Source organism: Lemur catta, chromosome 3 (assembly GCF_020740605.2).
Source record: "Lemur catta isolate mLemCat1 chromosome 3, mLemCat1.pri, whole genome shotgun sequence".
In the NCBI taxonomy this organism is placed as follows: Eukaryota; Metazoa; Chordata; class Mammalia; order Primates; family Lemuridae; genus Lemur; species Lemur catta.
Genome location: NC_059130.1, coordinates 120684116 through 120711210, shown reverse-complemented (window position 1 = coordinate 120711210; position 27095 = coordinate 120684116). Strand labels below are relative to the sequence as shown.

At 52.7% G+C, this 27095-nt stretch overlaps 2 protein-coding genes across 3 annotated transcripts in view; both read right to left on the bottom strand.

The window, feature by feature from the left end:
• Positions 1 to 2680, bottom strand: part of SLC2A5 (solute carrier family 2 member 5) — a 28746-nt gene extending 26066 nt beyond the window's left edge. Inside the window, exon 1 of the mRNA XM_045546213.1 lies at positions 2497 to 2680. Within this exon, the coding sequence (XP_045402169.1) occupies positions 2497 to 2544 (48 nt within the window). The 5' untranslated portion in view covers positions 2545 to 2680. The remainder of the gene's footprint in view (positions 1 to 2496) is intronic.
• Positions 2681 to 5389: 2709 nt separating this feature from the next.
• On the bottom strand, positions 5390 to 25761 carry GPR157 (G protein-coupled receptor 157). Of its 2 annotated transcripts, XR_006733939.1 has the most exons (5): positions 25247 to 25729; positions 13106 to 13319; positions 8595 to 8789; positions 7895 to 8171; positions 5390 to 6584 (listed from the first exon to the last, which is right to left on the bottom strand). XR_006733939.1 is itself a non-coding variant. In XM_045546212.1 (4 exons), the coding sequence occupies exons 1-4, from the start codon at positions 25627 to 25629 to the stop codon at positions 7953 to 7955; spliced, it is 1011 nt and encodes a 336-aa protein (XP_045402168.1). In that variant the 5' UTR covers positions 25630 to 25761; the 3' UTR covers positions 5390 to 7952. The 2 variants fall into 2 exon arrangements, 1 of the variants encoding a protein (XP_045402168.1); XM_045546212.1 differs by having other exon boundaries at positions 5390 to 8171; positions 25247 to 25761.
• Between the last annotated feature and the right edge of the window lie 1334 nt (positions 25762 to 27095).

The window sequence follows — 27095 nt, the reverse complement described above, 5'->3', positions numbered from 1 at the left end:
ATTGCTGAATCATATGGTATTTCTATTTTTAATTTTTTTAGGAATCACCAGACTGTTTTCCACAGCAGCTACACCATTTTACAGTCTCATCAACAGTGCACAAGGGTTCCAGTTTTGCCACATCCTCACCAACACTTATTTTCTGTTTTTTTTTTTTTTTGATAGTAGCCATCCTAACAGGGATGAGATCGTATCTCATTGTGGTTTTGATTTGCATTTCCCTAGTGATTAGTAATGTTGAGCATTCTTTTCATATTCTTGTTGGCCATTTGTCTATCTTTGAAGAAATGTTTATTCAAGTCTTTTCCCCATTAGACAACTCTCTTTGATCACAGAAAATGACACTAGGCAGGCCAAAAACAATATCTAGTGGTGTGCAGGAGCCAGCCGGCATATAATGTGAAAATAAATAATTCAAAATCAAAGCTGTTAGAGCTTTAAATTATTTTGAGCCTCAAAGGAATGTGATTATGGGACCGAAGTCACTAACAGGCAGCTGTAACGCTGTGTTCTGATTATAGATTTTTTCCGCCTACCTACATTGCTTTGTAAAATGTTGTAAAAGGGCACCAGAGAAGACCCCTTCCCTCTTTCTTGTTGATCTTCATTATAGATTAACTTCCCTCTTTCTTTTCTTACACAAAGACCTCCTGACTATCACATTGTCTAAGATGGAATGTTAGATATATTCTTTTAAATTGGAAAAAGAAAACAAACTATCTGTTACTAATCAAATTGCTGTAACTCATAAACCAACCTTGTATGGGAAATGTTGTAATTCTGCTAAATTTTTTTGTTTTCTGCCTATATAAGTAAGCCTTTAACTTTCCCACTTTGAAGCATCGACCTTGTTTCTTTGGAGTCTGTGTTTTCCAGATGGCTATCCTCAGCTCTGCATTTGAATAAACTTTTTTAAACTGGATTCTGATCCTTTCAATTATTTCAGGTTGACAGTAATGTCATCAAAATGAAAAACCTGGCCAGGCGTGGTGGCTCACACCTGTAATCCTAGCACTCTGGGAGGCAGAGGCGGGAAGATGGCTCAAGGTCAGGAGTTCAAGACCAGCCTGAACAAGACTGAGAACCTGTCTACTAAAAATAGAAAGAAATTATCTGGACAACTAAAAATATATAGAAAAAATTAGCTGGGCATGGTGACACATGCCTGTAGTCCCAGCTACTCGGGAGGCTGAGGCAGAAGGATTGCTTGAGCCCAGGAGTTTGTGAGCTAGCCTGACACCACGGCACTCTAGCCCAGGCAACAGAGCAAGACTCTGTCTCAAAAAAAAAAAAAAAAATTAAATAAAAAGAAAAGCTTTTGTGCATCAAAGAACATTATCAAGAAAGTGAAAAGACAAGCTAGGCAAGGTGGAGTGAGCCTGTAGTACCGGCTACTCAGGTGGCTGAGGCCGGAGGATTGCTTGAGGCCAAGAGTTTGAATCCAGCTGGGGCAACACAACAAGACTGTCTCTTAAAAAACAAAAAAGTAAAAAGACAGGAGAATAGGAGAAAGATTTTTGCAAATCATATATCTGATAAGAGTCTAGTGTCCAGAAAATATAAAGAACTCTTAGAACTCAACAAGAAAATGACAACCCAATTCAAAATGAGCAAAGCACTTGAATAGATATTTTCTCCAAAGAAGATACACAAATGGCCAACAGGCAGATGTTATAACTGATTCAAAAGAGAATCCAAAGCACAGATACATGCACAGATCAGAAATATTGAAATGAGTTTGTAAACAGATGCAAACTGGCTTCTTGAAGTGGAGAGAGGGAAGACAACCTAACCTCTCCAGACAGAATTTATTTGCATGTTCATAGACAAGAATTGTTCTGCTGGGACATCATTTATCTACAGCTTACAGAACCACAAGCTCAAAGGCAATGCAAGGAGGGCAGAGCCCCGTCCGGATGAGAATGTTTTAAGCAATGCGGTTTTTCGCTGAAGCGCAAGTTTTTCTCCTGGGCAGTTTGAAATCGGCCACGGTGGAAACATTACACAAATCAGCGCACGCTATAAACAGCAACACCCACCCCCACCTGCACCCCAGCTTGTTGAACATTTACCAGCACACATGGAATCTAGCACCACATGAGGCACCAGTCTGCATCTTATATATCTCACAATGCATCTTACATTTCCAGCCTGGGATCTGGAGGAACATGTTACAGAAGCAGCAGCCCTAGAGGGGCTGCCCAGCCTCGCAAGTTCCCCTCGTAGCCAAACCAGATAAGCACTGGAAGAGCCTGGAGCCAGAGTGTCCAGCTCTCGTTGGTCTGTGAGTCACCTAGGAGCGGCTTAGAAACACAGAATCAGGCTCCACTCCAGACCTACTGAATCAGAACCTGCATTTTAACCAGATCCCCAAGTGGTTCAAGCTCACATTAAAGTTCTAGAAGCACGGTTCTATGCTTTTCCTGAATGTAGCCCATCCATGATTCCCCCCATTCCCGAGGCTTCCCAGATCTGTGCCCGGCGGGGCAGACTTACCCCCCAGGCATGCACGGGGCCCCCAGGGCTCTCCTCGTCTGTGCTCATTGTGGCGCTGGTCAACTAACTTCGGCAGCACTCAGTGCCTGCCCTCCAATTCTCTCTCCCGTCTGCCCTTCCTCCAGGGATGGTGGCTGATGAAGCCACAGATGGGCAGGAAGGGGCAGGTTTGCTCCCCTCCAGGCCTACACAGATACTGGCTGCGGAGAAGTTTTTCCTGCCGGTATTTGAGAAGTTTCCCCTGATGCAATGGGCTCAGGCAAGCCCAGGGCTCTGCCCTTCTCTGCCAGAAGAAAAGCTACAGAAAGGATCAGAGGGAGGGGGGGCCTGATCCCATCTCTGGCATCATGGTCGTGAGAAATTGCTGGAAACGCTTTTGTCAGGAACAGGGGCGGCCCAACAAGGAGGGGTCTTCCCTCCCTGGGCCACCATTGACTGCTGAGACTGGGCCTGGGGCACTAGGCGCAAAGGTGTGGGAGGTGGGGCAGGGAGTAGAATCTTCAGGATCACTTAGAAAATGCAGGAAGGGCCAGCAAGCAGTGATAATGACAGCTTTCTCCAGCTCAGCCCTTGCCCGAAGCACTGGGTCGCATTTTAGCCTGTTATCCCATTTCAGAAGAGCCTGAGACTAAGTGAGGACAATATCACTTGCCCAGATGATGGGATTGTAAACTGTGGCGCTGTGGCTGGAACCCAGCCTCTCCTACCCAGAGCCTCTCGGTCACAGGCCTGTTGCTGGGACTCACCGGCTTCTCCCTTCCTCGCTCGGCTTGAGGACTTGGCGGCCTGTGTCAACATCACTGCACTACTCCCAGGAAGAGAAACGCTACAAATAACTTTATGGTTCACTCCAGGAACTTCCTGGAAAGATTCATCAGCTGTTCAGTAGAAAGCATCAAATGACGGCTTCTACCCCAAAGTTGCTCACCTCTTCACCTCCAAATCCTCACCACGCTGTGCCCACAGACCTGGGAGGATTATATCACGATCCTTGTCCAATCCCACGTACATTGAAAATCTCATCTTAAATCGCACATTTTGAAATTCAAAAATATCAATACATATCCCAATGTCACTCTCTCCTACTCTGAGAACCTACTCAGGCCCTGTCATAGGAACGTTCTTCTTTCCCCTGTTGAGCTGCAAACTCAGCTTTGTTGTCAACAAGCAGGGCTGGCTTTTGGGCCTGTGACCTGGGTGGTACCTAGGACCCTGTGCACAGACGGGCTACCCGTCTGGCCTGGCCCAGAGTAGGAGCTCAGTCAGTGTCAGCTGTCAGCTATTCCCAATGTCCTGACCCCACTACATCAGGCAAACCTTTTTGCTCGTGGGGCATGGATTCTGCACTCTCCTGGTGTAGTTCTGAGTAATTGCTTTTGGACCCAGGTGCTTCATTCAGAAAGTGGTCCATCTTTCCCCGCTGTAGCTTTCTCCTTCCGTAGCTTTCCCGATGAGCAAGGCCTAAGCCTCGGGTGCGTGATGGGCTGACCCGCCGATAGAGTTTGACTCTGTGCCAGGGACCGGGCAGGCTCTGGGGGAACATATTCTGTAGAGTGGTCCCTGGGACTTATGGTTTCCACAGAGACTGGCATCCCAGAGGTCCGTTTAGAAGGCATTGGGAGAAGGAGGTGACCCTGTGGGCTATTGGCTGCAGAGGGGCAGAAGCAGGAGGCCAGGCAAGAGGGAACGGTGTGGAGCAGCCTGGAACAGCATGTCTTGCTCACTGGGGTGAGGAGGGTGGTGAGAACGCTGGAGAGGAGGACAGGCACCAGGTCAGGGAAGAGGTGGTGAAGGGTCACCGAGGGGAGGCAGATGGGAAGGAGAGGTGTGTGGCAGATGGGTTGGGGGGGGTTTCTTCCTTTTTCTCCCAGATAAGCACAAGGCATCGAGTTTAGAGATACAAAGACAAATACAGGAGAGAATAGCTAGAAAAGTCAAAGTGGTCACCTCAAAGCAGCAGGACAGGGCACTTTAGTTACTACTTAAGTTTGTACATGTTGCACCTTAATAACAAAATTAGCATAAAAAGAGGCTACTTCTAGGGCTAAGTTATGTAGGTTTTTTGTTTTTTTTTTTTGAGACAGGGTCTCACTCTGTCACCGGGGCTAGAGTGCAATGGTGTGATCATAGCTCACTGCAACCTCAGACTCCTGGGCTCAAGCGATCCTCCTGCCTCAGCCTCCCAAGTAATTGGGACTACAGGCATGCACCACCACACCTGGCTAAGTTTTCTATTTTTAGTCGAGATGGGGGTCTTGCTCTTGCTCAGGCTGGTCTCAAACTCCTGACCTCAAGCAATCCTCCTGCCTCGGCCTCCCAGAGTGCTAGGATTACAGGTGTGAGCCACCTCGCCCGGCTAATTATGTAGTTTTAAATTGCACACAATCTAGAGAGTGGAACAAAGAAACAAAGTTTGGGAGCTTTGGGGAGCAAAGTTCCCAAGATGGAGCAGTTAAAGAAAACTGTGACCCGAAGGCGGGGCTGCATGGCCCGTGCAGGCCTGCAAGTCACAAAGCCAGGCGGCCAGGTCCAGGGGCTGACTCCAGAAGGCTGCTCCGTGCAGAGAAGAGCCCTGGTATTCCAGCAGTCCCTGACCACCAGGAACCCTGCAGATGCAGACGCAGTGGGTCACCACGTGCCGTGATGAAACTGCATGGCGGGCATGGGGTTGGCAGCTCAGCCCTGGAATGTCTCCCTTCTTGGAATGTGGACAGGGCCCAGGAATCTGTATTCTAATGCACCCTCCCCTCCTTCACCCTGAGATCTTCATCAGGCACATGTGGGAGAGGCTGGCCATGTCAGTGGGGTGGCCACCTCCGCCAGTGTGAGCCACCCGCCCACCCCTCTAGCCTTCCCCACGTCAGGGGGCAATCAGTTTACCAACCACGCAGGAGAAAAATAATTAATTTATTTAATTTAAAATAGCAAGACTCCAGCTTCCATCCACACGGTCAGGGTTTTCATTACAATTCTGCATGTGCAAAAACTCACACCGCTACTGTGCCACGACAGGAAGTTTGTAAAGACAGTTTTTCTTGTCATGGACATGGGAAGAGTTCCGTGTGCACCCTCAGCTTGGGCCAAATAATAATCTTTATTAAAAACCAAAACTGAACAAATAAACCCAAACAACTCTCAGAAACACAAAGAGGCAGAAAGTGGCTGGTAAACATGACGGAAAGACCGAGGTTCAGACAGTGCGTGAAAACAGGGACGCCAGGCTGAGAACACTGCTATCACTGCAGCACCCGCTGCGGCCGAGGTTACGCTGGGGTCACCGAGGGATGTGGGCAGATAAACATTAACGACACCCACAGAGGAGAAAGGAACCCGCCAGGGCTGGGCAAAGTGTAGAAGGAGCCTGGTCGTGTGATGCCCAGATCAGAAGCAACAGCCCCTCTTGGACGTTTAGGTGCGCCTGCCTTCCCATCCACGCTTTGGCCCTGAGCTCTGCCCACCCGGCCAGACTGGTTCCCTACTGGGTCTAAGAAAGAGGCAATGCTTTTTTCGGGGTTGGCCAGGCAGAGGCCCAGGCACCCAGACAAGCTCCTCCCCTGCCCGCACTGTCACCACCATTCACGGCAACCATTTGTCTGCAGTGCCAGGGTGGGTGGCAGAGGACGCTGATGCGGAAATACCCAAGGCGTGACTTCTTGGAGGTTTTCACCAAAACAGACAGTGCAGCCAGTGGCATCAAACAACTGGAATGAAGACACGAGTGCGCCCGGGGCAGCAAATTGTAGGTGTTTTGTGAGCCTCTGCCTCCCTCTGCAGGCCCTTCCTGAGCACGGCCGCTCGGAGGAAGGCCACGCCTCGCCCGGACTGGGCTCTCTGCAGACAGCGAGTGCTGGGGCCTCGCCGAGCCGGGTTTATTCTAAGCTGTTCCTCTGGGCCTGCTGCTGAGTCACCGTGCAGCATCTTCCCCTTGCAGCAAGCACATTCCCGAAGGACGCTCCACTCTAGGAGCCAACGTGAGCGAGGTCTTTGCCCGCTATGTGCCCGACTCCTGCTGTACTGTCTTCAGGGTGTCTGTAAGGACTTTGAACCCTGAGGAGATGTTCTCCTCTTGCCGATCTTCATCAAAAAATCTGTTTTCAAATGAAACCAAAAATGACAGTTTGGACTTAGTCTTCAACACAACCCTTCCGTTCCTGATACAGATGTTGTTTTGGAGAATAAAACAAGAACCGACAGCATAGCATGACTTAGCTTTAATCCAGATCCACGTTACCAGGCTCAGAAAACCATTTCCGTCTTGAAGAGTTCTGACGAATCCAGGGGAGTCCTTTCCCTGGCTCGCCCCCCCCACACCCCCCGGGGAAGACCTACACTTGCCATTCGTAGCCGATGGCTTCTGCGGCTTAAGGGAGAAATTGCTTTCGAAAGACAGAGGAAAGTGTTGGTGGAAGATCGTAGGATATACTAATAAATAGAGATGCAGTTGCTTATTTTAAATCCTTTTCCTTTTAAACGTACATAATCCATGTTGCTACTTCCCTCAACCGAATACCAAACAGCGGAATCTTGAACTGTCACCTTCAGGGAGGAATTGGTATCTGGATCATTCACCAACTCTGGTCACCTTTTCCATAAAAAACAGACCTAGGAAGTGAATAAACCAGATCCCCTCCCATCTCACCCCGATTTCAGTCTCCCTGAGAACAGGAGGATTATAAGGAAGGACCTGGAGAGAAGCGAGGTGTCCTCGGGGGGTCCCTGAGATGCTCCTCGGTCCAGCCTTGCAGTGGGAAGAGGAACCTGTATGTTCGGAGGCTGACAGTGGGGACAGGGGTCTGGATTCTGGCTGTGCTTGAAACTCGCACTCGATCTGCGTCGAGGGTTGTTGACCCACTGACGGGATCTAGGACGCCCCAAGAGGACTGGCTGTCCCTGAGCAGCTGTGCTGGGTTGTGCTCATACGTGGTGGTCACCACACAACCTCAAGGGAAACTTCAACCTGCTTAAAGGTAACTGGCTTCTCTGTTGACCAGCAAAGCTGTCCAGGAAAAGCCGGACTCTCCAGGGAATCTGCTTCATGATGTCTGGGTGGGGGACACATCGCTGTCATTTTATTTAATCATACACAGATGGGTGTACAGATGTGGGTCCCTCAAATTGTAAACAGTGCTGTGAGGTCCTCAGGACACTGAGGGCAGCTGGACGAGAGGCACCTTGGCAGTGACCATGGACCCCTGGTCTCCCTGACTCTCATTGCTACCCTCGTGCAGATGAACGACCCCCAGTGTGCCAGGACACAGTGCGACTGGCACACGACGCCTGAGAGTCTAGGAGGTAGAAGCTGAGTTGGCAGCTGGTCCCCACCGGGGTGGGGGGCTTCACTAGCAGGGGCTTCCAGGGCAGCAGACACCCACTCCCCCGCCCTGCGCAAGGGACTCACAGAAGCACCTGTCCGCACGAGGGCAGCCCCTGTGCACAGAACTAGGAAGGGCAGCAGCTCAGGTGCTTGGAAGTCCCTCTGGGGTCCGGCTGGATTCCTGTGATTCTCCCAGCTTGGAGGGTGCAGGGGCCTCGCAAGGGCCAGCCTGGCAGTCGGCGGGAGGCTGGGAAGAGCAGCAGCAGCAGCAGCAGAGGGAGAAGAGCCGGGTTCGCACGGCGCGCGTGCAGAGGACAAACATGATGCAGTTGGCACCGCCCTGAAACGTGTTCCCGACACCCTGTCAGGGAGGAAGAAGAGGCGTGAGGCCAGGCTGGAGTCGGTCTTAGACACACAGGGGAGGAGGCTGGGAGGTGCTGCGGAGCCAGAAACTTTTCCGCCGCCCTCCCTCCGGGCTGGTCTGGGACGACCTTGGCCCTGTGGGCCTTGGGCAGAGCTCCAGGCCAGCCTGAGCCGGCAGAACTGCCCCAGGTCTTCCGGGCTGGGCAGGACCCAGGATCAGTGGGCTCTCCCGGGGATACCCCTAGGCTAGGCTGGCGGAGAGCAGCTTCCACCCACCAGGCCGCCCTGATCCCTCCACCTTCTCTTTCCAAGGCCCCATCTGAGCAGGGAGGAAGGCAGTGAGCCCAGCTCCCTCTGCAGGGGGAAGGGGTCTGGCCGTGCCTCCGCGATGGGCAGCCAGGGCCGGGGAGGGCAGACCTACGTGCAGAACGACCAGCACCGGTGCCCGCACCGCGGGGGAGCCGCAGAGGGTCAGCACGAAGCGCACGGTGCTCCAGACCCGGAGGCAGATGAAGATGAGCGGGATGAGGACCAGCTTCTTATCGGCCGCGGAGGAGTGGTGCGGCAGGCGGTGCGCCTCCGAGAGGATGGGCCGGTACTCTGAGAGCGCCTCGTGCTGTGGGGACAGCCAGGGCAGCCTTGAGCCGATGGGCACCGTCCTGCCACGTCCGCCCAGGCTGCCCGGGTTTTCCCAGGGGCCGACACTAGCTGGGAGGGTAGGGGGAGACGCCCAGCGCCTCTTCCATGCGTGCGCTGAAGAGCCCCAGGTGTGTACTGAACCTTCTCCCGGATCCTTCTCCTGAACCCCGGCTCCCAGGCTCTCCTCGGACTCCCTATCCCTGAGGGGATGTCTCCAGGCTGTCCTAGACGGCTCATGTGATCTTGAGCCCCGAGCCTCACACTTCCCTGTCTCAGCTAATAGATACTCCGTCCTCCCAGCTGCCCAGGCCAAAAACTTGGGAGTCGGCTTTGACTCCTCCTTGTTCCCACATCCCACATCCAATCCCCACCAGGCAAGTCCTGTGGGCCCTGCTTTCAAAACAGTCCAAACTCTGGACCCTTCTGCCCAGCCTGGTCTGGGCATCAGCATGGCCTCTCTGGGTAGTGGCACCTGCTTCCTGAGGGGGCTGTCTCCACCGCCCTCACCCGCATCCCACATCCCACTCCCCGCTCCCCGCGGCAGGCCACTCTCAGCACAGACATGGCAGGAGGGCTGCAAACCTGGGTCAGCCCAAGTGAGGCCTCCGCTCAAAGCTCTTCAGCAGTTCCCATTTCACATGGTCCTTGCGACGTCCCAGCAGGGCTGACCCTGGTCCAGTCTGACCGCATGCCCACTGCTCTGCCCCATGTTCCCGCTATTCCAGCCACACAGGCCCCTGTTATTCCCCGAATGTGCAGGCACAGCCCACCCCAGGGCCTTTGCACTAGCTGTTCCCTCTCTCTGGAACATTCTTCCCTGTTTAGTCTATGTGGTTCACTTCCTCACTCTCTTCAAGTCTTTGCTCAAGTGTCACCTTCTGGATGAGGCCTGACAGCCCTACTGAAACTGCATGGGCACTTTTGCATCTGGCGGCAGCCACTGGGTAAGCCACGAGCGGTGCATACAGTACCCCCGGAGCTATGGAGGAAGCAGCGGTCTGATGCAATGCGCTTTCATCTGAGGTCCGCTGCTGGCAGTACCGCCAGCTCTCAGGTAAATCACACAGGATACAAAGTTATGTCACATATGGGATTCGTGTGCGCCATGGTGGCCGCAAACGCCCAGTTCCTCAGGGTGCAACCTGTGGCAAGCCTGTCCATCACAGTGTTAACCGGCTACGTTTGCTCCAAGCCTTCAGCCTGTTGCCGAGGAGCGAGCTGGATGCCACTGCGGGGCTCTAAGAGCCCCGAATTCTTACTGGGTTGGCGAAGATTCCACGTGCAAATTTTTTTGAGGTTATCCTCATTGATCCCTTCCATAAAGCTATAAGAAGGAATCCCAACACACAGTGGGTCACCAAAATGGTCCACAAGCACAGGGACATGTGTGGGCTGACATCTGCAGGCAGCAGGAGCCGCGGCCTTGGAAAGGACTGTAAATTCCACCACACTTGGTGGTTCTCACCCTGCAGCTTGGAGAAGGCAAAGAAACCTCCAGCTCCACCACGGCTAATATAAGGCATGTTTGTAAAGTTCACACCTAATAAACAACTTAGGATGGACATGTCTGATTAAAGGTGTTCTTTATCTGTTAAAACTAGTCTCCAGATTGTTTCATGAACGCTTTGTCGAATTGTGAAGTTAGAGTGCAGTGATGTTTGAAGACTATAAGTGAGGGTGCATCTCATTTCTAGTAAGATAAACTTTTTTTTTGTCTTTGCTTTATCGTATTAGGGAGTTCTATGGCAGTGTTTAAAACACGCTGTGCGGTACAAGAGGTGTAAAATAAATTCTTTAAAACAGGAGTGCTGAAAAAATAAATAAATAACCGGCACAGGCATTTCCCAGATAGTCCCAACCCCACGTCCGCTATTTACTTTTCTGTTTTCCATCACTCTTCTCACCCTCGATCCTATGATGTTGTTTACCTTGTTTTTCATAAACTGGTCACCATCCCCCTCCACCCCCTCCGGAATGCAAGCCCCCCCCCGACACAGGACTGCTGCGTCCCCAGGAGCAGAAAGAGGTGAGCTCCAACGCCCCTTGGCATCCCTGCTCCTGGGGACTGTCTTTCAGGAGAGGCAGGAGGAGGCACTTTCAGATCAAAACTGAATTTGTCAAAATAAACGAAACGACTCACAGAGCATGTTTTTGAGCTTGGCTGGTCCTGTGTCTGGGACACTGGAGGCCCAGGTGGGGGAGGAGCCTGAGGTGTCAGCCGGCCCCTGGCGTCCTGTGGAGTCACCCACCTTGACATCTCTGAGCACCCAAGCTTCTGCAACTGGCCTGCTCAGAGCACCTGCTGCCTCCTCCTCTCAGGGCCTTTAGCAGCAGCCTGGAGAGCTGGCGCCCCACCCCAGCCCTCCAGAACCAGCAGGGCCCATGGGTGGGGTGGATGGTGGGGGGGGGTGTCAGCTCAGCCGCTGCTGGCTCCTCTTCAGAGCAAGGCTTGCTCCCGGCTCTCCTTCCTAGCTAGAGGCAGCGAGCAACTCGCACATTCCCACCTCCCTCCCCCTGTTATTCCTCTTCTCTGGAAACCCTTGCCCAACTGTAAGAGAGGACCCATTGTCACACGTAGGGGTCAGCCTTGCAGGCACAGCCCCACGGGCTCCCTGACCCACCACAGGAAGGGCAAGAAGAAAGGCACACAAAATGACACTTCCAGAGGGAGGGCCTGGCACAGCTCCTGGAACCTTCCAAGGGCAGTGGGAAAGAGGAAGAGGTGAGAAGGGCATTCACCACCCAGGCAGGAGACCAACTACAAGACAAAAGAGGATTCCAGAGCAACTGGGACGTCCTGAGGCCGCCTCCAGCTAGGACTGGCTCAGCCAGCAGAGCGCTCCAGGGCAGGTGACAGCCAGCGATTTCCACGTGAAACAAGGACCCAGAAGCCTTGAGAAGACACAGATGGAGTTGGGCGGGGATTGGGTATCCCGGAGGTCACAGACGGCTGCAAGGAGCATCCTAACTCAGAAATGGCCTCGGAGTCACCAGGCTGGCCCAAAAGACCAGTACGACCCTCCTACAGCTTCAGCCTTGAAAAGTCGGAGAGCCCAGGAGACACGGAATCGCCAGCACCCTGCAGCCTGAGCTTGGGAGTCTCAGAAATTCAGAGCACCTCCTCTGAGCCTCTCACTGCTCCAGCCCCTTGTCACATGTCATCTTTGACCATAATTATGGACACTTCTGCCTTTCCCTAGGAGGGCAGGATCTATGCTGCACATACACATGCTGCCTAGCCCACGGTTTACAGTGCTTTCGTGCTAGTACATGCTCAATAAAAATGCATTGAGTGAGTGGCCGAGTGGCTCAATGGACGGGTTGATCTGAGGCCTTTTTGTGGCAGTTTGCTGTGGGGACGGTGGGGCCCCTACCTCAGGGTGCAGAACTGCTCATCAGGAGCAAGGAACAGCTTGGCCAAGGTATGGAGGAAAATCGTTCTTTCCTACACTTTATGGCCAGCCCAGCCTATTATGAATTCCTAATTTTTTTTTTTCTTGAGACACGGTCTCACTCTGTTGCCTGGGCTAGAATACAGTGGCATCAGCCTGGCTCACAGCAACCTCAAACTCCTGGGCTCAAGTGATCCTCCTGCCTCAGCCTCTCAAGTAGCTGGGACTAGAGGCATGCGCCACCAGGCCCAGCTAATTTTTTCTGTATATTTTTAGTTGTCCAGCTAATTTGTTTCTATTTTTAGTAGAGACGGGGTCTTGTTCTTGCTCAGGCTGGGCTCGAACTCCTGACGTCGAGCGGCACCCAGAGCGCTAGGATTACAGGCGTGAGCCACCACGCCCAGCCGAATTCCTCAAAATCTTACCATTCATGAAACAATTGTAATCCCTAAGGCTAATTAGGTGGGTTATTTGTAACACTGATTATGAAATTCCATGTCCTCCCTTCCCAGGGGTATCCCAGCCCAGCTCTCAATTGGCTACATCCTCACCTTTCAGCCAAACTCAAGTTCAAGCAGCCGCCACGGCCTTTCCGCCAGGGGGCAGGAGAGAGCTGTGGCCGAGAACACGGCGCTCAGGCGGCAGGAGCCCTTAAGTCCGTCCAAGGAAGAGGAACAGGCTGGGGCTCCCGACTCTGTGATACAGCGTCCTGCCCGGTGCCTGGCACATAGCAGGTGCTCGGTCCCTCTGTCCTGTCACTGGTTCTGTCCCCAGAGATGCAGACTGTCCCCTAAGGTGGTTGATCTCAGCACCAGGACTTGGGGCTGCTGGGCCTCACACCTGGGCACAGAGGCCACGTGGGGAGTGCCGAGCTCCGAAGGCAGTGAGGCGGGACACCTACCGCTCTGTTGATGTGCTTCCTGACCAGGAGGTACAGCAGCGGCAGGGTGACGTACGCCAGCATCTCCCACAGCTTCCCCGTCAGCAGCATCCACAGGACGCGGTCCTCGGCCTGCAGGTCGATCCAGCACCAGCCCACAGACACGTCCGAGGCGTCATAGCCGATCTTCTTTAGAGCGACAGCTGCCATGGTGATGGCCAGTGGAACCCCCCAGCTGAGGAATGACAAGAGGGAGGCACTGAGGTCAGGCCACGGCTCCCAGCAACGCCAGCATGGGCAAAAATGACAAAGAAGGGGGACAGTGTCCCTGGAAAATCCGGTGGGCAGGTGTCGCCTGGGCTCCTAGGACACTGGCCCTAGCACGGTATGAGGTGGGAGCTCGGGCTCCAGCACACACTCCAGCTCCTTCCTGCACCCAGAGCGGTCTTGGGCACCAGCGTGGAACAGTGGCCCACCTGTCCGTGCTCACGCACACATGCCATGAGCAGTTGGTGCCCCCGGCCAGCCCTTGGGTCTTGGGGTGCATACACGGGTGGCTTGGGGTTGCCTGGGCAGGGAATTCCAGGGTCCCATGTTCCCCCAGCGGGATCTAGGAGGGGGTACATGGGCTCTGGGCGGGCACAGCCCCTTGGCCCGGAGAATTCCTCATTCAGAGGGGAGGGAGCATGGCCTGGCAGGGGTCAAAGGGGGCCTCCGCAGCACAGAGCACAGGCAGGACCCCTCTAAGGGCAGTGCCGGGCTCAGTTTTCTAGAGCTCCCCCCCACAGCCACACAGCTGGGATTAGGCCCGAGCCCCAGGGCACTTCTCCAAGCTCCCCGTACCAGTCTGTTCCTTACAAAGCAGCTTAAATCGGTCAAGGGGATACACAAAAGCTACGTGTGGCTCCTGGGAGAGGTGGCACAAGGGGGCAGTTAAGAGCTTGGACTCTGGTGCAATGGGCTGGGTCCAAGTCCCGGCTCTGCTCCGGCTGGGGTGAGTTATTTAGCCTCAACACGCCAGTTTTCTCTGCACAGTGGGAATGACGACAGTGCCTGCAGGGTGTCATGCCAGGGTCGTTAGGGGAGTGAACAAGCGTGCATACGTGCGGTGCCCAGGACCAGGCAGGCGGCGCAGCGTTGTTAGTGAGTCATGTCCGACTGTCCCAGGGCTCGGCCTGTGGTGCAGATGGCAGCACTGCATGAGGCCCGTGTGGTTTCTGTCCCCAGGAATAGGACACAAGTGCCCCTGTCCTAGGTCAGTCACCTGCGTAGCAAAGCAGTATATAAACAGGAATGATACTGTCAGTGTCTCCAGGAAATGGTTTAGCTCAGGAATTGGCTACATTTTGAGAGCTCTGGGTCAGGAATATGGGCTCTTCCTAAAAGCAAGTCACAGACCCAAGATGAAATCAAAGTTCCACGTGAATCTGATACCGAAACGGAGCAAGGAGAAGTACCATGCTTCGAGAAGATTCCCCCAAATGCTGCAGCACTGGCTGAGGAGGTGGGGTGGGGTGGGGGTAGGAAGGAGAAAGACAGCTCCCGGGGACGGGGAAGCCTTGGAGCAGGACGTTTTCACAACAGAGGTGCCCTGGCCAACCATCCCCTCTCGGCCCTCCCTGCGAGGGTAGGCAGGAGCACTGAGGGCAGAGTCACCATCACCCTCAGCAGCCTCAGTGGTGGGAAAGCAGCATGTTCTCTTTGAAGTCCCAAAGCCACAGAAGAGGAAAAAAGTTAAAGGGTTATGAGAAAGCCACCAAGTTACATCAGGAGTCTGTCCATTTTCCTTTTTTTTTTTTTTTTTTGAGACAAGGTCTCACTCTGTCACCCAGTCTGGAGTGCAGTGGTGTCATCATAGCTCTCTGCAGCCTCAAACTCCTGGGCTCAAACAATCCTCCTGCCTCAGCCTCCCAAGTAGCTGGGACTACAGACACACGCCACCACACCCGGCCAATTTTTCCATTTTTTGTGGAGACAGGGTCTCACTCTTGCTTAGGCTGATCTCCAACTCCTGGCCTCAAGCAATCCTCCCGCCTTGGCTTGGACTGCTAGGATTACAGGCGTGAGCCACCACGCCGGGCCTGGAGTCTGTCCATTTTAAATACTTGTTCTATACAAAGCTATTTATCTGGTAAGTTAATACGTATTAATGTCAAACCATTTTGCTCTAAGAAAGGGCTGTCGTTTTAAAACTCATGACGTCCCAGGATTTCGGACGACATAAGTCTGGCTCTGAGCTCCATGAGGCCCAGGCTGAGTCGGCTCAGTGTTCTAATCTCCAGCACCGAGAACAGTGCCCGGCATGGGGAGGGACAAAGGAAGGGCTTGCTGAATGAATGCATGAATGCATGAATGGATGGATGAAGTTGGAGCCAAGTGACTGAGACAGCATTCCCCAGGTCACTCCTTAAATACTCACTGCCGGGACATCATCGAACAGGAGGTGACAGGATTTCAGAGTGCTAAACGCCAATCCTAAGGTTATAATGTGCCGTTCCTCAGCACCTCATCGTTTGCAGGAATCCTGGACACGTTAAACCACCGTGTGCGGGAACAGTCACCCTGGAGGAGGCTGCACTCGAGCTGGGTCTCACCCAAGCAGAGGAGTCCCCTCCGGGATGGGCCGGCTCAGACCAGCGCAGTCCGCCCTCAGGCGTCCCCCACATCCTGGCGGGCCTCACAGGAAGCCGGGAGACCGCACGGTGACAGACCCACACTCTAACTTCAGGCTTGTAGTACTAACGCTGCAAAGTCATAGATGTAGTCTGTATTACGGGGAAATTCCTGGAGCTGAGTTTGCGCTGGGAAATGGCCAGAGAGAAGGTCCAACAGGCAGAGGGTTTACAAAGGGGTTTGAATAATGTGGGCTTGACCAACGCAGTAGCTGTCTGAACTTGAGCACAGGGAGTAGCAGCTACACTGGGACCAGAAGCTGTTGGGGAGGTATGTAAGTGGGAGGTGGGAAGAGGCAATAAATATTTAACATCAGGGAGCCGGTGGGAATGGAGCAGGAGGAATGGTCTAATAACCCCGCAAAGCAGGCTGGACCGGACTCATTAACTATGGTCATGGACGGTGGTGTCCTGGTAGCTTCACAACTGGCTCTCCAGAAAAATGCAGATGTTTGCATGTGTGTATGTATGCACGTATACAAGCACATATAACTTCATTACAAATTTCACTGATACAGAGGATGGGAAGCACACCACAATTTACAAATAATAATAAAATACACAATACTCCTTCCTTATTGCCAAATCCATACAGCCAACTGGTTCTCACTGAATGTTTCTGTTAATTTCAGCCACACCCTGGATTTTGCCAGCCTAGGGATGCAACTGGCAAATGAAAGCAGTTCTGAAGTTGGCTGATGCTTTCATTTCCCTGAACAAGTTAAGATGAAAGTGAAAAGAGGAAGACACAGAAAGCAAGACTTATGTCAGAATGCCACTGGTTGGTGACATAGGCAACTTCGTTGCTGAATCAGGTCAGAGTTTTCTCATACTAGGAGAGCATTTTTTCCTGCTCTATGATGCTGCCTCTTCTCATCTCCTCCCTGCTAAATGCTGGGCTTTCTCCTGCCATGACATAGCTGCCGTCTCTGCTGAAGCTCAGAGATAAGTAACGCTTTTAAGTTTAATCTGTACTGTTAACATTTTCTCCATCACTTTCTCAAAGTCTCGATCAGGGCTCCAACAAACTACGGCCCTCGAGGCCAAATCCAGCCCGTGATCTGTTTTTTATTTTATTTTTAAAGTTTTTTTATTTTTTTGAGACAGAGTCTCACTCTGTTGCCCAGGCTAGAGTGCCGTGGCTTCAGCCTAGCTCACAGCAACCTCAAACTCCTGGGCTCAAGTGATCCTCCTACCTCAGCCTCCTGAGTAGCTGGGACTACAGGTGCTAATTTTTCTACTTTTAATAGAGACGGGGGTCTCACTCTTGCTCAGGCTGGTCTCGAACTCCTGAGCTCAAGCGATCCTCCCGCCTTGTCCTCCCAGAGTGCTAGGATTACAGGTGTGAGCCACTGCACCTGGCCCCATGATCTGCTTTTTAAAATAAAGTTTTATTGCAACACATTCATAGCCACTCATTTACAAACTGTCTGTGGCTGCTTTCTGATAGAGTTGAGCAGTTACAACTGAGACTATGGAGCTGAAAATACTTACTATTTTGTCCTTTACAGGAGAAGTTTGTTGACCTCTGCTCTATAAAATCAACAAAGCAATACATCAAGTCCTGATTTGTAGCAGCTGCCCGTTTCCATGGTGTTGATACTCCCACCGTGGCCAACTGGAAGCCACTGACACGTGCAGCTGGGGGCAGATGCGCAGTGGCACCGTCACGCAGTATTTCCGCCACACAGATGTGACGGATGCAAATAGCCTCAAGCGTGCAGATATGAGTAAAATAATTAGGACATGATAAGCTTTGAGTATTTGTTACTTTTGTTTTTAATACAATTTAACCTTTAATAATGGTTGTAGCTAACAGCTCACAGAATTCCCTAAAATGTACCCATCACGTCCCTCAAGATGGCTCCAGGACACCACTGCATGGAGGATGGAAGGCCGGGAGCTGAAGGTACCCCAGGTTCTTGACCTACAGGGTGAGGAGGAAGTCGGTGCCTTCAGGAACCTCAGAAGAGCAGGCTAAGTCACTCTCTGGCCAGGTGGCCCCCCTGAGCTGCAGGTAGTCTGAGTCTAATAGCTGTCCCACAAACATGTGGTATAATTCCTGCTTTACAGAAACGCATATTTCCAATTCTGACATGCACCACTTAACAGTTTTCCCCTTCAAAAAAATAAAGTCATAACAAATAAGGTATGGCTTAACGACAGCACATGCGACAGAGACCAAGGGATTGCGTTGATTACAACCTCGGAACTCACGTGGTCTGAGGGGTTGCCCCGATGCCAGGTATGGTGGTTCAGAGCAGCTGCTGCGAGGTCCTGTCTGCCTCTGTGTGGATACCTGCGACCCACGTTCTAAGTCTGAGCCTGGCAAGCTGGCACCAGAGCCGGGTCACCTGGGGAGCATGTGAAGACATGCTGGGCTTGAGCTACCCTCGGGTGTTTAAACAGTCCCCAAGACGACCTGCTAGTGGAGAAGGGGCTAGATGGCCGGAGGAAAGGGAGGTGAGTCCCACTCAGTCCTAAAACTGAGGGCTGAACGGGCAGCTTCCACCAAGGGAGGCCAAGAGTCCGTGTTTGGGGGGATGCCATAAAGGTGTGGAGTGGGGTGGGTGGGAGGGGATAGACGTGGGTTAAAGCAGGTGACTGGTAAGGCCCCTCCTCGCCAAACCTGTGGCTCTGAGGCTGGGGGCAGGCTGGCTGGGTCTGCCTGGAAGGAGGAAGCCCAGAACACCACGCTCCAAGCAGAGGCCCCCACCTGGAGGGGCACCAAGAGCATCTCCCAGAGCCCCAGCTCTGCTCGGTGTTTGCCTAAAAACACAAGTCAGCGTCCGCCCCGCTCGGAGGCTGTTATGGGCTGAACCATGTGCCCCCCACATCCATCTGTTGAAGTCCTAACTTCTGGAACATGACTGTATTTGGGGACAGGGTCTTTCAAGAGGTAATTAAGTTAAAATGGGGTCATTAGATGGGCCCTAACCCAGTATGACTGGTGTCCTTATAAGCAGAGATCAGGACATAGACACACACGGGGAAGATCACGTGAAGACACAGGGAGAAGGCATAGGCCGTCTATAAGCCAAGGAGAGAGGCCTCGGAAGGAACCGACTCTGCCAAACTTTGATCTTGGACTTCCAGTGTCCAGAACATGAGAGAATGAACTTGCTGTTTAAGCCCCCCTGTCTCTGGTACCTCATGACACAATCTGAGCAGACTAAGAGGCTTCTACAAACTATGGGGGAAGAGACACGTGCTCTGGGCAGGGGACGCTATCCCAGCTCCTGGGGGCCCTGACCCCACAGGTGACGGATGAACTGGAAACCCCCCACCCCGCCATGCCCACTGGCAGAGGTGGGCGGGACCCTCAGCCAGCCCAGGGAGGGAAACTGGGAACGAGCCATCTAGCCCCTCCTGGAACTCGGTGTCCTTCTGGTTTTTAATCTCCTCCAGAGAACTGGAACTAGCAGCACCACACAGGATTAGCCACGCCGTGAGGAAATCATCTCCAATACCTGAGTTCCGGGGCACTCGTCAGATGATCACAGCAGGTGGCCTGTCCCCAGAACTGAGTTTCCTGACACCTCCCCAGCAGAGCTGGGTCCCTCAGAGTTCCCAGCCCTGCCCAATGGGGGACCTGCTGCCACGTGGTCCCTGGAACCTAGAGTCAGGGTGGGGCACACCTGCAGTGAGGGAGACACACCTCCACTGCACACAAGAACAGGGAGAATTCCACTGGTTTTCAAAGATGCTTTGAATGCCCTTCCCCACCTCCATGAAGGGGTTAGTGGTTAGACTTTGAGGGGCTCAGGCAGGGTCTGCTCGATTCTCTGCTCCCACCCTTGGATTCCTGCACCTTTTCCTCACCCAAACCCCACCCTTCCTACATACCTATCTTTGGGGGTTGGTACCCACTGGGGAGAAAACAAAGGGGTCTCCTCCCCCTTCTGTGAGCCAAACACAGTGCCTGGTTTAGGTACTGTGTGGCCCATGGGGAGCCATGAATGTTAACACAACTCAAAAACTGCTTTGAGAACAAAACTCTTGTGCAACAATGTGCCAATTGAGAAAACTCCTGGGAGCAGGGGAGAGCAGGGCTGGGAAAGCTGGCTGCAGGGAGTGAGGCCTGCTGAGAGGCTGCCTGGAGGTTTCTTCCTCAAGAACAATGGACACTTATTGTCCAGCTCATGAGGCAGAGGGCTAGGACGTGGGAGAAGTCCAGAGATCAGCCACTGGGCCAGGCCACCATGAGGTCACTCTGCAGCTTTGGCTGAAGGGGGACGAATGTCCAAAGGCACTTTCAAATGCACACTCACGCCCTGCCGCTGTCTGCAGCCCCAAACTCAGAGATGCTTCCCTGCCCACCTGGGTCCTGGCTGCCTTAGCCAAGGGGTCAAGGGGCAGCCTCTGCTGTCACGGCCCCCTGGTGCTAGTGTTCAGGGGGGACTTCCTGCTGCACACGTGAATTCAGTGCTGCAACCTTACTGCACAGCAGGGACCTCTGAAAACTTTTTGGGAGGAACAAACAAAAGCCAGTTAAACTCTTGTTATTTGGGGACCACTGACCAACATGGGGTCCTGTTCACCAGGCCTCTGCGCCCATCTTTCCTTCCTTCAGACACTGTGTGCCTGGGAAGCATGTCCAGAACAGCCTGACTCTGCCTGTGGCCTCATCCCTCCAGCCCCAAAGTGAGCTCGTTTCAAATCAGAGAGCTCTCTGGGCACACGTTTCCCCTTTTTGCTGTGCTGGGACTTCCCATGCCCTCGAGAGCAGGGTTTTAATGGTAAACCTACAGTGCCACAGACTCTTTCTTCCTCTGTAAAACCAAGCAAACTCCAGACGGTGGGTGGGCACGTGGGTGAGGGGCACGAGCCCCTCCCTGCCGGAGTCATGCCCCACCCACTCCCACCTTAGTGGAGCCAGAAACAGGACTGCTGTATCAAGGGGTATTCAAAGCTCAGAGCCTGTGTGAGGCGGGCCCACTGGCAGGACCCTTGTTTCTGGCTCCCAGATGAGCTGCCCCCTTGGGCTCCCCTATACCCACAGGCCACATGGGCTGATGCCTGGCACCCTCGAGGTCCAGAGAGGGTGTTAACTCACCCATCAATCCTGTTCTGGCATCATTCAGGAGCCCACCACCTCATGGAGAGGACGGGCTGCCGACAGCGCTAGGAAAGGCAGGTCACCTTCTGCGGGAGGGTGGGAAATGACCCCAACCCTGGCAGCTCTGGCCCTCCCTTCTGTGGGTATCGTACACAGGCGGCCACTGATGCAAATCAACAGGAAAGAAAAATATGGGGCACCTGTAGCTACCTCCACAGCTAAGACAGAGTCGAAAGGGACGTCTTAAACATGGGGATTTCCCTTGAATGTTGAATATTCTCATACAACCTTAAAAAGGCAATGACAACCAAAAAACTCATTTCAAAATATTGTCAGAATCAGGCCAGGCATAGTGGCTCACGCCTGTAATCCTAGCACTCTGGGAGGCGAGAGGATGCCTTCAGGCCAGGAGTTCAAGAGGAGCCTGAGCAAGAGCGACACCTTATCTCTACAAAAAATAGAAAAATTAATCGGGCATGGTGGCTCACGCCTGTAGTCCCAGCTACTCGGGGGACTGAAGCAAGAGGATCACTTGAGCCCAGGAGTTTGAGGTTGCTGTGAGGTAGGCTGACACCACTGCACTCTAGTCAGGGGTGACAGAGTGAGAATGTCTCAAAAAAAAAAAAGTCAGAAACAACGGATGCTAAACCCTTGGGTGAAAGCTTGAGGGGTAACAAGCTATTTATAGAGCCTGAAATGTCTCTCAAGATATTTATTAATTACAAAAAGAAAAACAGTAACTTTGTAGTGCAAGAACTTGACAGACATCAGCTTAGCCAAGTGATCAGAGTTAACACCACCAGTCAGGGAATAAACCGAAGTCACCAGGCACCTGGGAGGACGCAATAACAAGAAGGACATGCTTCCGGGATGTCCTGGCAGAAACACAGAACCTGAAACCACTCATGAGGAAGCACTGGACAAACCCAGATTAAGAGCCATTCTACAAAATAACAGGCCTGTACTCTTCAAAAATGTCACAAAACACCAAGAAAGATGGAAGAACTGTTTTGGATTGAAGAAGAATAAAGACACATGAAAACTAAGTCAACATATAAGCCAGGATTTTCCTTTGATATCAGGGACATTGTTAGACAATGAACAAAAAGCTCAATGAAGTCCACCACTCAGGTAACGGTACTGTGTTAACTTCCTGCTTTCAGCAGGTGCATGCGGTTCTGTAAGAGGCTGTGCTTATCTTCTGGAAATACACACTGAAGTATTTAGGGCTTAGTGGGCATCCTGTCTGTCACTTACTCTTTTTTTGAGACAGGGTCTCGCTCTGTCGCCTAGGCCAGAGTGCAGTGGTGTCATCATAGCTCACTGCAGCCTCAAACTCCTGGGCTCAAGCAATCCTCCTGCCTCAGCCTCCTGAGTAGCTGGGACTACAGATGTGCACCGCCACACCGACTAATTTTTTCTTTTTTGTAGAGATGGGAGTCTCACTATTGTCTAGGCTGGTCTTGAACTCCTGGCCTCAAGTGATGCTAGAATTGCAGGCGTAAGTCACAGTGGCCAGCCACGCAAGTAGTATTTAATATAACATTTCAGGAGGGGAGGGCAGACTTTAACTTACTGTCCCCCTATTGTTGGACATTAAGGTTGCTTCCAAATTCTCACTATAACGGTGCCTCACAAACTCCTTTGTACATATAGCTTTGTACACATTTTAGATTATCTCCTTAGACTAGGTCTTGGTAAATAGGGTTACTGGATCAAGGAGTATGAACCAAACACTTTCTACAAGGATTATTTCAATGTACACTGTCAATAAAAATGCAGGAAAATACCCGTTTCACTGGCATTTATAAGGTTAGTATTCTGCCTTACTACTTTATTTCTAATTTAATGAGAAAATGGTACCTCACTGTTATAACTTGTATTGTTTTGAGTATTAATGGAGCTATACTTTTTTCCAGACATATTTATCAACTGCTTTTACTATTTTGTCCATTTTTCAGAATATTTGCAGGTTTTTTAAAAATTTCCAAACATTAAGGGAGTACAGATGTTTTTATCACATGGATAGCTTTTATAATGCTTAAGTCAGGGCTACTAGTGTTCCCCTAACCCAAATAGTGTTCACTGTACCTCTTAGGTAGGTTTTTACCTCCCCCCCACCTCCCTCCTTCTTGATTTCCAATGACTTTTACTTCTTTCTGTGCCCATGTATGCCCATCGATTAGTTCCAAATTATTAGAGAATACATGTGGTATTTGTTTTTCCATTCCTGGGATACTTCACTTAGGTTAATGGTCTCTCGTTCCATCCAAATTGCTGTAAAAGACATTAATTCATTTCCTTTTTATGGCTGAGTAGTACAGGTTTTTAAAAAAAATCAATTACTAAAAACTGTTTATAGAATAGAGATATCATCTGGGCCTGGTGGCTCATGCCTATAGTCCCAGCACTTTGGGAGGCTGAGGCAGGAAGATCCCTTGAGGCCAGGAGTTTCAGGCTGCAGTGAGCTATGATGGCGCCACTGCATTCCAGCCTAAGGGACAGAACAAGACCCTATCTCAAAAAAAAAAAACAAAACAAAAAAACCCCCCAAAAACCAGAATAGAGATATTAATCTTTTCTGTTGTCATATTTTAAAATACCTTCCAAGACTGTAAGGTTTGAAGAAGACAGATTTTCAGTAGTCTGAAATGGTTAAAAAGTGGATGATCTTTTAGTCTATGTCTGAAGATGATATTAATATTTCCCACATCAACAGATCCTGCAACAATAAACTAATACTCCGAAGAAATACATTGTAGATTCCTTAGCAAGGTCATAGCAATGTAGTCTGGGAGGATCTGGGTCAATAAATGAACCTGTTAGACAGGTTTTAGAATTTCCTGAGACTAGCAAAGTCTGAGTGCTAACTTCTGATAGAGAACTCCAGGGAATAAACTGTCACACTCTCTTTCCAGCTTTGATACAGGTAATTAATTTTCTTTTCTTTTAAGAAGCAGGTGGACCACATTCAACAGACAAGATGAGTAATTTGCCTCTTTTTCATGCCAGAAGGGGACACACAGACTTCCCTAGAAGGAAGCCTTGCCTAAGCATCACAGAAAACTCTGCTAGAAGGTCCCTGATGAGAAGTGAACAGAAGGAACCCCCATCTCAGGTTGCTGGGCAATCGTCTTTTCCATAGGAGCTGTACCAGGTTCTATTTAGCATTTTAAAAATAGATTGTAGTCAATACTTTTAAAAAGAAGCAGGGGAAAAAGAAGAGGTTCTTGCAAAGAAAGGTCCATTCTGGGCTCCTTTGCAAGTACCTGTGAACTCCGTGTACACGTTGCCCACACCCAATCAGCCACGGAGGACTGCTGGGTCTCCGACAGGGTCGGGCAGGATGCTGCCGGGGAGGAAAAGCAGCCCCTTTTTCCATGGGTCCCTGCAGCAACTGAGCCACAGTTTGAATGACATGTTGCAAAGATTGTGACTTGAACAGCTGAGAAGCAGGTCACTTAGCTTCTCAGGGACTGGCTGGCCTCTGTTCAGCAGCTGCAAGATCGAGAGGCCTCATGGCCTCACCGTGTGACACCCAGGTGACCTGTCTCTACCAAAGTGCTGACTGTCCTCTCAGTTCTTGGAAAGCACTTAAGTTTTTAATAGAAAGGACCTATAATTAGTGCAGTCTTTGGTGCTCTGATCGGGAGAAAGGAGAAGAGGAAAACATTTCAGGGATTCTTGCCTGCAGTTCAGCACAGGTCGCCCTGAGAGTTTCAAATCCTGAAATTACACAGGGAAGCACCGAGCTTCTGTGGGTGAGGGCTTACTTGAGAGGTGCTTGAACCTCAGGGCAGGGCAAGGCCCCGGTTTTCCCCACCCTCAGAGACCCCAGGTGGACTCCCAGACTTCCAGACCAGTGCTCTGCTCTGCCACTGACCTCAGTCTTAGAGCTGCTCAACCCTAGAAAGTCAAGATCACCCAGAACAAAAATACAAGTGACTGGGGCCGGAAGGCTAGAAACAACCAAAGACAAAATAAAATTGACAGTCCTCCATGAATTTTACACGGGAGGCACCGCAGCCTGGGAGGGGCAGAGTGCACCACGCCCACTGTGGCACGGGGCGGGTGGGGGCATAGGATTGGGAGGTGTCCTGCTCCCCAGCCCTGGGCAACCGCCTACCTCCTCTCCCAGCCCGTCTCCCCGCGGGCAGCAGAGATGGCCCGAACACAGTGAAGCAGGAGACAGAGGACACAGTGTCCCCCTAGTCCCTTCGAAGTGACCAGGGCCCAGCTGTGAGGGCTGAGGCGCCCAGCTCGCAGGAGGCTCAGCCTGGCATCCTCCCGCCGGCCCAGGGCTGGGGTGCCCCGAAGACGCGGCTGCCAGAGGGGGAGCGAGGCCACAGGGGCAGCAGGCAGGGCCCAGGGGCGGGGGCAGGGGGTCGGCCTGGGTCAGCGCTCGAGGGGAAGACGCGCCGCGCCACCCACCTGACGACGTGGAAGACCCAGAGCAGGCGGTCGGTGCGGGGCCCGCGCGCGGCGTGGACGATGCTGAGGTACAGGTAGAGGGCGATGGCCACGGTCCAGAAGAAGGAGCTGGTGTTGGCGAAGGTGGAGAGCGCGCCCTGCAGCACGCAGTCCCACGAGGGGCCTGCGAAGTCCTGCAGCACCCCGTAGAAGTAGGAGGCGGCCGAAAGCAGGTCTGCCAGCGACAGGAAGAGCAGCAGGCGCCGCGCCCGGCTGCGCAGGTCAGGCCACAGGGCGTGCGTGGCCACCAGCAGGCCCGAGCCCAGCGCGGAGAGGGCGCACGACAGCAGCACCACTGCGCGCTCCGACGGCACCAGCACGGTGGGCGGCGCGGGCGGCGGCATGGCCGGCCCGGGGCCAGGAGGCCGGGGCGCGGGGTCGCCGCGAGGACAGACGCCGGGCCGAGCAAGCGGCCACTGCCGCCGTCTGGGCACCAACGCGCCCGTGGCTCGCGTCCCGGCGCCCGCCCCGCCCGCGTGCGGGCCCCGCCAGGCCAGCGGCCCCGCGCTCCGCCCCCGCCCACGCGCCCCGCCCCGCCCCTGTGCCCCGGGCCCTGCGCCCCGCCCCTGCCCCCGCCCCGCCCACAAGCCCCGCCCCTGTACCCATGCTTGTGAGCCCCGAGCCCCGCCCCTGTGCCCTGGGCCCTGCGCCTCGCCCCCGCCCCCGCGCCACACCCCGCCTCTTGCCCCACGCCCCGCCCGCAAGCCCTGCCCCTGTACCCATGCTTGTGAGCCCCGAGCCCCGCCCCTGTGCCCTGGGCCCTGCGCCTCGCCCCCGCCCCCGCGCCACACCCCGCCTCTTGCCCCACGCCCCGCCCGCAAGCCCTGCCCCTGTACCCATGCTTGTGAGCCCCGAGCCCCGCCCCTGTGCCCTGCGCCACGCCCATCCGCCACGCCACGCCCCTGCGCCCCCCCCCCCCGCCCCGCCATGAGCCCCGTCTCTGTACCCAGGCCTCTGAGCCCCGACCGCGCCCTCTCACCACGCCTCTGCGCTTCCTACACCCTACCCCTGTGGCCCCCACGTCCTGCCCGTGTACCCCCGCTTGACCCCCGCTACCCCTGCTCTTGCCAGGTGGCTAGAACATCCCGTCCTGTGGGGTGAGGGCCTGGCATTTTTAGAGCTAATATTACTTTCCTTCCTTTCAGCCAGCTCATGTGTGTGCGGGGGGGTTGGAGGCGTCCTTTCCACTGGTAACATGACAGCAACTCCGGAGTATGATACCGAAGTGTGCACAGGTTGGTGGTGGTGGTGACTTGGGGTGAGCGAGTGTTTCCAATTTTTCTTATAATGAGCATACAATTTTTTTAAAAAAATAGCTAATTAGTTGTGATTTTGTTTTAAATAGAGATGGGGAGGGGAGTCTCGCTCTTGCTCAGGCTGGTCTCGAACTCCTGACCTTGAGCGATCCTCCTGCCTCGGCCTCCCAGAGTGCTAGGATTACAGGCATGAGCCACCGCGCCTGGCCTAGGTGTGATTTTTTAAAAAATGGAACATAATTCTGAATTTGCAGGATTTTCTTCTTGTTTGAAAATTTTATACTTTTGAGAATGTAAATTATATACTGTAAAATTGGCCTTTATAACTGTACAATTCAGTGTTTTTTAGTATATTCACAAATTTGTGCATCCATCACTATTATCTAATTCTACAATATCTGCATCACCCCAAAAAGAAACTCTAATTCCTGAGCTATTAGCACCCAGTTTTCCCTTCCCCTCAGCCCTGGCAACCACAATCCACCTTCTGTGTCCATGGATTTGTGTATTCTGGACATTTCATATAAATGGAATCATGTAATATATGGCCCTTA